Source organism: Molothrus aeneus, chromosome 7 (genome assembly GCF_037042795.1).
Source record: "Molothrus aeneus isolate 106 chromosome 7, BPBGC_Maene_1.0, whole genome shotgun sequence".
In the NCBI taxonomy this organism is placed as follows: domain Eukaryota; kingdom Metazoa; phylum Chordata; class Aves; order Passeriformes; family Icteridae; genus Molothrus; species Molothrus aeneus.
This window is the reverse complement of record NC_089652.1, coordinates 38443123-38456090: the sequence shown is the minus strand read 5'-3', so window position 1 is coordinate 38456090 and position 12968 is coordinate 38443123. Positions and strand designations below refer to the sequence as shown.

General features: G+C 58.7%; 1 protein-coding gene across 1 annotated transcript; it reads left to right on the top strand.

The window, feature by feature from the left end:
* Positions 1-4377: 4377 nt before the first annotated feature.
* On the top strand, positions 4378-12395 carry CYTIP (cytohesin 1 interacting protein). Its single transcript, XM_066553828.1, has 8 exons — positions 4378-4503; positions 5964-6013; positions 6650-6704; positions 8817-8919; positions 9035-9128; positions 9288-9357; positions 10146-10212; positions 11821-12395. The coding sequence occupies exons 1-8, from the start codon at positions 4378-4380 to the stop codon at positions 12306-12308; spliced, it is 1053 nt and encodes a 350-aa protein (XP_066409925.1). The 3' UTR covers positions 12309-12395.
* Positions 12396-12968: the final 573 nt, after the last annotated feature.

Below are 12968 nucleotides of genomic sequence, written 5' to 3'. Positions count from 1 at the left end.
CAGCAGTGTGAGCTCTCCCTGAGCTCCCTTTCGTGCAGCACTCCCTGATCCTGCTCTTCCCCCAGTGAGATTTTCAGTGGTGCAAATCTGAGTGGGACCAGCTCACCCTGACACTCAATTCTGGAGTGTGAATGCTTGAAAATTCCCCTGACACAGCCATAATCCAGGAATTTAAGTCAGACTTTATTTTAACTTAAGGCACGTCAACATGAAATCTGATGAGCTGTGACCCAAGAAAGCTCAGTGGCTTTTGAAGGATAGTGTGGGGTTTTTTTGGTTTGTTTTTAACCAAAACAGACCTTTGCATTGTAGCCATGACTCGTGGGCTCTCTGCTCCCTGCCCACCTCCAGGGCGGTGTCGCTGTCACGGCGGTGGCCGTGCCCCGGCAGTCGGGGTCCCGCAGAGCTCACGGTGAGCATCGGCTGCCATCCCCCGGCCACGGCTCCGGAGCGCTGCCCTTCCAGCACCGGGGCCATCTCCGCCCCCCGGGACTCATTCTTTTCCAGCACACCTGGGAAGGTGGAGGCGGGTGATGCCTCTGCCCTGGGTGCCCCAGCTGCGCATCCCGGCCCTCGGGGCTGCCACCCGGGGGGACACCGCTCGGTGCTGGGGCTGGCTGGGAAAGAGCAAGGCCTGATTCCCCAGGCTCTTATTGCTGAGTCAATCAACCCCGCAGCAGCCCCCGGTGTGCGCTTGGCAGCTGAGGAGGGGAGCGGCTCCTGGGCCCCCGAGGGCTGTGCCCACCGAGGGAGGATGGCTCCTTCCTTTGTCCGGGTAAGGCGCAGTGGGCAGACACCCTGCGGGCGCTGCAGCCTCGGAGGGATGAGTGCCCCATCCCTGGAAGCGTTCAGGGCCGGGCTGGGCCGGGCAGGAGCAGCCTGATCTGGAGGAGGGCGCCCCACGGCTCCAGCCCTGGCACAGAACCAGCGCCGTGCCCGGGAGGAGGCTGGGGCAGGGCATCCGTGTGTGACCACCGCGGGCACCGTGAGCCCTGCCCGGGCTGCTCTGCCCTAAACCGGGCACCGTGAGCCCTGCCGGGGCTGCTCTGCCCTAAACCGGGCACCGTGAGCCCTGCCCGGGCTGCTCTGCCCCTGAACCGGCACCGTGAGCCCTGCCGGGGCTGCTCTGCCCTGAACCGGGCACCGTGAGCCCTGCCGGGGCTGCTCTGCCCTTGAACCGGGCACCGTGAGCCCTGCCCGGGCTGCTCTGCCCCTGAACCGGGCACCGTGAGCCCTGCCCGGGCTGCTCTGCCCTGAACCGGCCCCGAGCAGCTCCGAGCCCTGCCGGGGAGGAGCAGGCGGGCCGGGAGGGATGGGTGCCGGGGGTGTGGGGGCGTGTGAGGAGCTGAGGGATGCGTGTCGGGGCTGAGGGGCGCTTTCAGGGGCTGAGGGGCGCTTTCAGGGGATGAGAGTGATGCCTGCCGGGGGTCAGGGGTGCCTGCCGGGGATGCAGGGCGCAGAGCAGCACAGGGTAACGGCTCTGCTGGAGCAGCTCGCACCAAGGTCCTGCTTTGTGCTCTGATGAGAGGTGTCGTTTGTTTCTGCCCTCAGCTTGTTTGCAGATGAATCACTGGGTTTCAGGAACGTCAGAAAGGGCTGCCGGAGGAAGCGAAACGCGCTTTGTTTTCAAGCACTCAGCGGGGTGACCGTGAGCAGGAAAAGGGGAAGAGGCTTTGAGTCACCCGCTCCCCGCGCTGGTCACCGTGCCTTGGCAAGTGAGCAGATGACACCCAGGGGTGCAGATATTTTTCTCAGCAAAAGGGAGAGAGCTTTCCCCCTTGCCTGCTGTGCTTTTTGAACATCGTTTTTCTTCCCCTTAGCCCGGAGGGGTTCTCCCAAGGAGCTCGGAGGTGAAGCACAGACATCTGAATCCGTTGTTGTGGTGCTGCTGTGTGCAGCACTTCCCTGTCGCTGTCTGTCCGCCAGGAGAGGCACAGGGACCGCAGCCACCAGCCCTCCTCCAGGTGGGAGGAGCAGATGTTTCCTGACAGGCTGTTTCTCTGCCCTGAGATGCTGGGTTTTTGAGGGATGAACCTTTAGGATGGGTTTGTACTGACACTTCAGCCATCCAGGGCAATGAGGGGATCCCCTGGCACTAAGAGCTCATCTGCACCAGCCAGTGTAGGCACCTCCTCCATGGTGACCCATCCCTGTCCCTCGTCCATGGACACCCATCCTGCAGCTCCTCCGCTGCAGCTGGCAGAGGCAGGGCCCTTACAGAAGGTGCAGAGCAGCTCTGCCTTGATCTGCTGTGCCAGCCTGCACTGAGCTTCCACACAGCTGGCAGGCCAAGCCAGCACCCTCAGCCCCCAGTCCTGGCTGCCCCCTCTCCTGCCTGGGCCCTGCCAGCCTTTCCTCCTGGAGCTGGCAGTCCCAGGTGTGTGTGGCAATACTTCGTCGAGGCACATAAAAGGTCTCTACTCAGAAAAATGACAGTAACCTGTATGTTTTTATTACTTCTCTGTTTTGATACAGGAACCCTGCTTTTCCCCTTGCAGGCTCACATCCCAGCCAGGGTTACTTGTGTCCAGGTCTGGCTGCTCTGTGCAGTTACTGCCCCTGGTGTTTGTCCCAACAAGAGCTGTCCCAGTGAGTGTCTGTCAGGATGGCCAGCCTGTGGCAGCAGCTGCTGCAGGTCACTGCCAGCCAGCAGTGCCAGCAGTGGGGACACAGGGCCGTGTCCAGCAGCGGGGACACAGGGCCATGTCCAGGAACAGGGACACAGGGCTCCAGCTGTGGCTGCAGGGCTGGTGCCAGGGCTCCGTGGGTGTTTAGGGCTTGGCTGGTGGCTGCCAGGGCTGGCAAACTGCTCTGCCCAGGGCTCGCCTGCCCTCCTGCACTGCTGACCTGTGACTGAGGGGCAGCAGGGACAGGCACCCACTTCAGTGACCCCCCAGCCCAGGGCTGCTGCCTGTGCTTCTCCATCACGTCCAGGAGCAGAAAATCTGAAGGCTCTTCAAAGCCACGCTGAAGTAACAACAGGTCAGGTAATAAGTGGAGAGAAAAACCAACGCAGCCAGAAGCTGTCAGAGCCATCGATCTTCTTCGAGCCCTGGCCATGCAGGAAAGGTGCAGGGATGGCATCTGGCCAGGGCTGTCCCTGGCACCGTGCCTGTCCCTGGCAGCCCTCTGTGCCCCGGGGGCTCTGCAGGGGTTTGCTGTGTGCTCCCAGAGCTGCTGTGCCTCGGTCCCCACTGAGACCCGAGTGCTGGCTGAGGGCACTGTCCTGCCCTGCCCTGCCACGCCTCAGCCTCTGCTCCTGGCCTGCAGCTCCTGCTTCCCTCTGCAGCTGGAGGAACTGCGCTGACACCATCAGCCGAGGGCGGGATAACTTTCCCATCCTTGCCAAAAGGTGAGTGCAGGGATGCCAGGGATGCCGAGCAAGTCAGAGTGTGAACAGGTTGAGGTCAGGTGAGTGCCCGAGGCGGGCAGGGCTGTGAGGACAAACCCTGGCAGAGCAGCAGCTGCTGGTGAGAACTGTGCGCAGGAATGGAAAAATTAAGCAGATTTCCGTAACTGCCAAGCCCGATTCTTAACTCCCGTGTGAGCACAAGGCGCACCGAGAGCCTGGGGCTCTGCTAGGAGGAATTTGAGTAAGTCGCACCTAAACCACAGATCACGTGGAGGCCCTTCCGCCCTCGCCCTGCTCGGAGCGGGGCAGCGGGGCCCGGCACAGCGCTCACCCTGAGCCCGGCACAGCACTGCTCATCCTGAGCCCGGCACAGCACTGCTCATCCTGAGCCCAGCACTGCTCACCCCGAGCACGGCACTGCGCTCACCCTGAGCCCGGCACTGCGCTCACCCTGAGCCCGGCACAGCACAGCGCTCACCCTGAGCCCCGGGAGCTGCCCTGAGCCCGGCCATGGAACAGCGCTCACCCTGAGCCCGGCACAGCGCTCACCCTGAGCCCAGCACTGCTCTCACCCTGAGCCCAGCACAGCGCTCACCCCGAGCCCGGCACTGCTCACCCCGAGCCCAGCACTGCTCACCCTGAGCCCTGCAGCGCTCACCCTGAGCCCGGCACAGCGCCCACCCTGAGCCCAGCACTGCTCACCCTGAGCCCTGCAGCGCTCACCCTGAGCCCTGCAGCGCTCACCCTGAGCCCAGCACTGCTCACCCTGAGCCCGGCACTGCTCACCCCGAGCCCAGCACTGCTCACCCTGAGCCCGGCACTGCTCACCCTGAGCCCTGCAGCGCTCACCCTGAGCCCAGCACTGCTCACCCCGAGCCCGGCACTGCTCACCCTGAGCCCTGCAGCGCTCACCCTGAGCCCTGCAGCGCTCACCCTGAGCCCAGCACTGCTCACCCCGAGCCCGGCACTGCTCACCCCGAGCCCGGCACTGCTCACCCCGAGCCCGGCGCTGCCCCGAGACCCGCATGGCCCTGCGGCGGCTCCTGCAGCCCAGCTCCAGCCTCAGCTCCTGCGAGGAGCAGCCCGCGGACGGCAGGAGGATGCAGCACCTGGCCAGCACGGTGGGCACGCTGCCCCGTGGGCGCAGGCAGGTACGGGCTGAGCCCCCGGCCCGGGACGGACCCCCGGGCTCCCCGTGCTCCCGGGCTGGGCTGGGCGGCTGGGAGGGCGGCCGCGGGCTGGTTTGGGGTGGCCGGGGAGCTTTGGCAGCGCTGGCAGAGCGAGGGATGCTCGGGCTGTGAAGGGCGGTGGCAGCTGAGCCCGGCCCAGCTGAACTCTCAATTTCCAGCCCTGCTGGCAGCCAGGGAGGGTTTGTGGTGTCTGGGCGCTCCTTCAAAAGTGCATTTACCTGGGCCAGGCGGCCTGGCTGCCCTGTCCCGCAAGGCTGCCAGCAATAACACCACGAGCCATTTCCGTGTGGATCCGGGGAGTTCCTGTACCGCTGCCGGGGCTGACTCTGCCGCTGGGCTTTTCCCCAGAGCAGCACCGGGCAGCACAATTCCCTGGGTTCCCACAGAACCGTGCTGCTGTGGCTGTCAGTCGCTGGCTGAGCAGCTCAGCTCAGGGCTGTTTGTCTGACACGAGCGAGCCCGAACAGAAAGTGCCTGTGGGGGCGTGAGGATCTGAAAGTATAACCAGAAACTCCACTGCGATAGCTGTGCTCTCCAGGCTTTGCTTTGCTCGGCTGCAGAAGGGCCCTGAGCCTTCCCTTGGTTCGTATGTGAGGGGACGAGGCAGAGCCAGAGCCGGTGCTGGAGGCGCTGCCCCGGGGGCAGCAGCTCCTGCAGCCCCTCCAGAGCCCTCGGTGGCCGGGAGTGGCGAGGGGATGGTGGTGGCTGGGCTGGGCTGTGGCTGGCCAAGCTGAGCTAGGGCCACGGTCACACTGCAGGGCCTGTGCCCAGGGCAGGGGTGCCTCGCCAGGCCCTCTCATCTCCCCCCAGAAGGATTATGCAGCCTCCCTCTCCTCCCCCTGTCCCTCAGTGGTGAATGCACCACGTCCGGGAAGGGGCTGTTTCTGCAGCAGCTCACACCGTGGCACCATTTCATCCTGCTGAAGAGACATCATCTCTGCTCACTGTTATTCCTGTCCCTCTTTTAGGGGAAAACCCCACGTTTGACCTGGCTCTTCCCAGAGACCTCTCCAGGCACACGCGTCCCTGGCCTGAGCAGGGGCCTGGCTGGGAGATGCTGTGCAGACACTGCAGGCCTCAGGGCGTGCACTCCCTGCCTTGGTGGTGCCTTGTGCCTCTCCTGGCAGTGCTCAGTTTGTAAACACCCACAGAATTTTAGAGGAAAGGGAGTAAAGTGAGATGAGCTCTTGGCACAACAGAGATGTGATCTGTGCTCTGAGCTTGCTGCCAGCATCTGACAGGAGGATTTGACCTCCAGATGCTTTTCCTCCTGGTCAGAAAGTTCAAGCTCTCCTCTGACCAAGGCAGAGGTGTTGGTGGGATGCAGCAGCTGTTTTTGGTTCTTCTCTAAGCTGCTGGTTTTATCTGTGTGCCTCAAAGAACCACAAACCTACTGATGCCTTTCCTCTCCTGTTTCACAGCTCGCCTTGGCCAGATCCAGCTCCTTGGGCGACCCCACCAAGCCACAGAGGTATGATTCTATGATTCTGTGATTCTAGAGTCACTGTTCCTGGCTTGTTCTGCATGAAAGGTGTGTCTGGGGAACTGTGCAAGCCCAAGTGGGATCGGGGTGCAAGGCAGAGAGTGGTACCCAGCATTTGGGATGGGCAGGTGCAGCTGTGACCTTTGCCTTGGGCATGGGAACAGGCAGCACCACCGTGGGAGGGACAGTGTGGTGACACCGCACGGTGTGGTGACACCCTGCAGGCACAGGAGGGATGGTGTGGTGACACCCCACAGTGTGGTGACACCCTGGAGGCACAGGAGGGACTGTGGTGGCACCCCAGGGTGTGGTGACACCCTGCAGGCACAGGAGGGACTGTGGTGGCACCCCAGGGTGTGGTGAACACCCCATGGGCACAGAGAGGGCACAGTGTGGTGACACCCCACGGTGTGGTGACACCCTGGAGGCACAGGGAGGGACAGTGTGGTGACACCCCACAGTGTGGTGACACCCTGCAGGCACAGGGAGGGACAGTGTGGTGACACTCCACAGTGTGGTGACACCCTGCAGGCACAGGGAGGGACAATGGGGGGACACCTCTGTTTTGGGTGGAAATGAGGCAGCCCCCCACACTCCCATGAATTCTGTGTGCTCCTCCTGCAGGCACCTCGTTTCTATATTGAAAGAAGACAAAGAGACGTTTGGCTTTGAAATCCAGGTAAGACCTAAGTGACAAGTTGTTTCACTAACACCAAAATGTGGTGCAGAGTCTGACGTGTCATATCCCCCAAAGCAGCTAAGGCAGGCCAGAGCAGAGGAAGGGGTCTGCCAGAGCCTGTGAAATCCGAAGGGCTTGCAGCACTCATACAAGACAGGGATGTCTCGCCAAGGATTATTTCGTAGTGAAGGTCATAGATAAGAATTTCTGGTCTTCTCACAAGTCAAAGTGTTGAATGTAGGAGAAATCCCATCCAAATCCAAATAAGAGGCAATGACAGTGCCTTCTTACCTCGATAAGTGAATGTTTTTGGGAGAATTGTATATGAGAATATTTTCAAACAAGATCAAAAAACTCTCTTAAAATTACCTTATGCTGGCTTTTTTCTACCTCCTTTAATATGCACAGAGAGATATGTACTTTTCAAGATGTACAATTTTTTTCCATAAATACATGCTAAGCATGACTTTGGGGCAGGAGTGAAATCATATAGGAAGAGATTCTGTTTGGTGTAGAAGTCAGTAAGTCATTAAGTAGGAGAACCAGAATGTTACCAGGAGTACTGCTAGTGGGAGATTCTGTGTTTGTGGGTTTTTGTGAGAAAGGAAACTCCTGATCAGCAGGGCTGCTAAAATCCTGGGTAAAGCTAGAAAATGATCCCAGCAATGAAGAGATGGACTTTGGGAGCAGAGGGATCTGCCTGCCAGCAGTAGGACGCTTTCAAAGTGCTTTCCTCTCTCTGCACACAAAGGGAAAAAGTGTTTTCTGTGAAATTAGTGTATTAGGAAAAGCTTAACTTTGCCCAATTTGGGTCTGTGACTAATGAGGGGGTCAGCACTCAGCTCATGAACAGAGGAGAGCTTTCAGAAGGGAGGATAATTGAGTCAATTATTGGGCCCTTGTGTAAATTGTCAGGGCAGATTTTCATTAAATGTGGCATTCTGATTAAAAATAATTGTTCTTGGCACGTTTTCTTCCTGAACATACATTCAGTGTGAGCACTTCATAGGAAGTGCGGGCTGCAGAAAGACAGCACCCGTCAGCTACTGAGGATGTTTAGAAGCTGCAGTTCCATCACCAGGAGATAAATTCAGGCAAAGCAGAACAAGATGATGTGAAGCTTTAGGCCTACATCTGCAGGGGGCTCATGCTTCACTCGTCACTCCTAGCTTGGGCACCAATTTTACTGCTAGTCCAAAGGCTGGAATCACCAAGGCACGGGGGGATTTGGCCAGAGGAGCTCTGAGCTTCCCCGGCCTCCATCCCTTTGTTCCACCCTGCCTGAGAAATGTGGGTCTCCAGTGTGAGCTGTCTCTGGGTTAGAAGTGGCAGTCGCAGGTTTCCAGGAAACAGATGTGGTATTTGCATGTCACAGAAAAGGTTTCCTGCTGCCGCGGGATCCGGACAGGCCGCGGCACCGCATTTTGCATTTTTCTGAATTCATGTCAGCACCCACAACCACAAGAGGGATTTAGAGTAATTAGAGTTACTAAATGTTCAGTTAAATGTGCAAGTCAAGAATAAAAAGCATTTTGAGGAGTGTGGGGATGTGTGTGGGTGACAAGTTCCAGAGGCCAGAAGAGCAAAATTAAGTTTAAATCTTCCATCTTTTCTGTTCCAATGCACACTGAGCTGTCTGGTAGCAGCAGCTGACTCCACACAGCATTCCCAATGAATAGGAGTCAATCTCTTGGAAAGCCCCAGTCCCATCCTGTCATGTTCCCCTGGGAACATGAGACATCTTTCCAGAAAGCTATTCCCACCCATGCTGACATAATCTTGGTTGAAGTTACAAGAGTTTTTAATGCTGAATAACCAGCTTGCTGTAAAACTTTTTGTTTAAAAAAAAACAAAAACAAAAAACCAAACCAAAACAAAAAACCAGGCATCAGCCTGTTTTTAAAACTTATTTGTTGTTTTTCTTCCCCCAAACCCTGTCTACAGGCACATGTTAAGTGTCTACTGTTTTCTGCTGCACAAATGCATTTTTAATTGTTGGGTTTATAGCATTTTGATCTCACTTACATGAAATGCACTCATTGAAAAAGTACTGAATTTTAACTGGTTTTTGTGGCTCCAGGATTGGTAACTCTGTCCCTTTGGCTTTCACAGACTATTAGGTTCCCACACCAGAATGATTTCTCCGTGGAGGTGTGCACTTGTGTCTGCAGGATCCAAGAGGAGAGCCCTGCCCACCTCTCTGGCCTCCAGACTGGTAACTGTCCCTGGGTGTTCCTGACCCTCCTGTGTGCCTGTGGCTGCTCCCGTGGGGCAGGGGAGGTGGGCAGGGGCTGCTGATGCCCACTCTGGCCTCTGTGTGTGTCTGGCAGGTGACATCCTCACCTGCATCAACGGCGTGAACGTCGAGGGCTTTGGCCACAAGCAAATAGTGGACTTGATAAAGTCTTCAGGGAACTACTTGAGGTGGGTGTCTCTCCTTTGGATGGGGTTTGGCCTCATTTCCTCTGCCACTGAAGGCAGGACCTTGCTGCCCCACAGCCCTGCAGTGCCTGAGGGGCAGAAATCCCAAGGCTGGGCTGGGCAGAGCCTCTGTGCCTCAGGGCAGCATCACCCTTCCCACAGGTTAGAGACTGTCAACGGGGCCTTGTTCCTGAGGAAAATGGAGCTGGAGACCAAACTGCGGGCTCTCAAGGTAATAGGATTAATTGTTTGCTCCCCTGTCAAATGGAGATGGCTGTGGGCTCACTGCTGATGGGGGCAGTGGGTGCCCATGGGACAGGGGGTCCTGGCAAGGGCTGACGCCTGTGAGTTCCCTGCTGGCAGCACCCCCAGCCACCCCAGCCCTGGTGCCCCTGATATTATTTTTTGGAAACCAGGAATAGAGAAGAAATGTGGTCACAATCCCAGGACTGGGTGGGTGAGCTGAGGCTGGTCAGAATCTGCAGAGAGCTCACTGGACTGGTGGGGAGGTGCCTCCTGTGGCTGTCCCCAGGCACAGCCTCGCCTGTTTGGCGATTTTAATCAGCTCTGCAGTGGTTTATTTCACCCCCAGAGCTGACCTGCAGCACAGGGATAGAAGCGTTGCTGGGTGTTGGGTGGCTGGTGGTGCTGGGCCTGCCAGGATTTCCAGGTGTGCTCCCAGGGCAGGCAGGGGTGGCTGTGCCATTCCCACACTGTGAGGAGAGGCGGGGTGCCTGCTCTGGTGGGTGCTCCAGAGCTGGGAAGGGCTGCAGACGGATGCTGGCATTGCCTCAGCTGGGTGAAGGTGGGTCCATGCTCTCCAGGCAGGTTCCAGGCTGCTCCTTTCCCAAACGGGACCTGGCAGCGCTTCGGCCCGAGCGCCTCAGCCATGAGCCAACCCCTGTTTTCTGGGAGAAATTTGCCGAACTCTGGCACACCCGGGTGTTTCCTGAGTGTGACCTGCATGTGCACAGACTGTTCAGTTTCCCGGGAGTGACGGAGCTGTTCCCTGTCCCACAGCAGGCGCTGCACCAGCGGTGGGGGGAGCTGCGGGCGCTGCTGGCCCGGGAGCGGCTCCTGCTGCACGGTACGTGTGGGGCCCTTCTGGGCAGCCCTTCTGCCATCTCCGGCTTCCCTTCCCTCCTCAGGAGGGCAAGGGCCTGGCCTGGGAACGCTTTTCTGCCAAGGGGAATGACCTTGGCTGCTGCTTGACCAAGGGCTCTTTGCATCACTCCTGGGCTAGGAGTTTATGTGGGTGGGAAAACTTTTTCCATTCTTATTTTGGTTATACCGGGGAAGGGGCTGGGTTGGGTTTTGTATGGACTGCCCAGGGTGCAGGGAGCACCTCACAAGCAGGAGCAGCTGCCCACGTGGGAAGGGGCAGCTCCCTGTGCCAAGGGGCAGGGCAGGACACTCCTGGTGCTGCCAGGGCACGGTCAGGGTGCTCCAGGAGAGGGGCAGGCTGGCCAAGCTGCTCTGTGGGCAAAGCTGTTCTTTGGGCAAGCTGCTTTCTGGGCAAGGCTGCTCTCTGGTTAACGCTGCTCTCTGGGCAAGGCTGCTCTCTGGCCAACGCTGCTCTCTGGCCAATGCTGCTCTCTGGGTAACGCTGCTCTCTGGGTAACACTGCTCTCTGGGTAACGCTGCACTCTGGTTAACTCTTCTCTCTGGCCAATGCTGCTCTCTGGCTAACGCTGCTCTCTGACCAATGCTGCTCTCTGGCCAACGCTGCTCTCTGGTTAACGCTGCTCTCTGGGTAACACTGCTCTCTGGGTAACGCTGCTCTCTGGGTAACGCTGCTCTCTGGTTAACGCTGCTCTCTGGGTAACGCTGCTCTCTGGGTAACGCTGCTCTCTGGCCAATGCTGCTCTCTGGGTAACGCTGCTCTCTGGGTAACGCTGCTCTCTGACCAATGCTGCTCTCTGGCCAACGCTGCTCTCTGGTTAACGCTGCTCTCTGGGTAACACTGCTCTCTGGGTAACGCTGCTCTCTGGGTAACGCTGCTCTCTGGTTAACGCTGCTCTCTGGGTAACGCTGCTCTCTGGGCAAGGCTGCTCTCTGGCCAACGCTGCTCTCTGGCTCACGCTGCTCTCTGGTTAACGCTGCTCTCTGGGTAACGCTGCTCTCTGGCCAATGCTGCTCTCTGGTTAACGCTGCTCTCTGGTTAACGCTGCTCTCTGGCTCACGCTGCTCTCTGGTTAACGCTGCTCTCTGGCCAATGCTGCTCTCTGGGTAACGCTGCTCTCTGGTTAACGCTGCTCTCTGGTTAACGCTGCTCTCTGGTTAACGCTGCTCTCTGGCCAATGCTGCTCTCTGGCTCACGCTGCTCTCTGGCCAACGCTGCTCTCTGGCTCACGCTGCTCTCTGGTTAACGCTGCTCTCTGGTTAACGCTGCTCTCTGGCCAACGCTGCTCTCTGGCTCACGCTGCTCTCTGGTTAACTCTTCTCTCTGGCTAACGCTGCTCTCTGGTTAACGCTGCTCTCTGGTTAACGCTGCTCTCTGGGTAATGCTGCTCTCTGGCCAATGCTGCTCTCTGGTTAACGCTGCTCTCTGGCTCACGCTGCTCTCTGGTTAACGCTGCTCTCTGGGTAACGCTGCTCTCTGGTTAACTCTTCTCTCTGGCCAATGCTGCTCTCTGGGTAACGCTGCTCTCTGGTTAACGCTGCCCTCTGGCTCACGTTGCTCTCTGGTTTCCAGGAGAGGTGAACGACAACGCCCTGCTGGGTTCGCTGGAGCCGGGAGAGCCCGGCTCGGTTGGCGGCTGCAGTTCCCCGGGGCCCTTCTCCCCAGGCAAGCCGCGCTTCTCCAGCGAGAGCAGCTCCCGCAGCCGGCTGAGCTCCATGACGGTGGGCAGCGAGGACAGCTTCTACCAGGGCAGCGCCTGCGAGGACTGGGCCGCGGAGAGCCTGAGCCGGCAGTCCAGCCTGGACGATGACTGCGTGTTCCCCAGGGACGGGGCTGTGCGCAGGGGCTCCGTGCGCCGGCACCGCAGCATCAGCCTGGCCAGCAGCAGCATCAGCCTGGCCAGCAGCGGCTCCGCGTCCCCGCTCTGGGACAGCGGCAGCTGCTCCAGCAGCTTCGGCACCCTCCCGCGCAAGAGCCGCAGAGCCAGCGTCCGGCAGCACCTCCTGAAGTTCATCCCGGGCTTCCACCGCGCAGTGGAAGAGGAAGAGAGCCGGGTCTGATGTCACCGTGTCACCCTCGACGGCCTGAGGCTGCCCCGCTGGGGCACACCGCGGTGGCACCGCCGGGCCCTGCCCCAGACAGCAGCTCTGATCAGAGTCACACGGCTCTGGGGCTTTAATTATTTTCATTTTCAATCAGAGCACGCTGCGGACCTCTTCATTAACGTGAAAAATGAGTGACTCCAAAATGTGAAGAACCTTTGCAGAACTTCCTCAGCGAACTTTACTGTTAATAACAGTTTTAAATTGAATGTGAAGTTGATAGCTATTTATTTCCTGTTACCGGAGTCAGTGTCTTCCAAAGGTCTTTAATAAAATGAGTGCTTCTACTAAAATCAGTTACAGAGTCTCACGGGAAGAGGATGGAGCCTGGAGCGTGTGGCAGAGAGAGCCCGGGCAGGGTGTTCTGGAATGAAACTGCTCTGCCAGGTTTGCATCCCTTGCACAAACGGTGCAGTAACCCAGAGCTGGCTTGGTCTGACCAGCTGCAGCCTCTGCCAGGTGCTGATATCCCATGTCTTGCCAAATGTCCCATTCCAGGGCATGTGGAGTGGAAAGGACCCTCCCGAGGTGCACATGTCCCCAGGTGCTCTGCAGAGCCCCGAGGGGTGTCTGTGACACTGCCCGGAGCAGCTCTGTGTGCCCAGCAGGGCTGGCCTC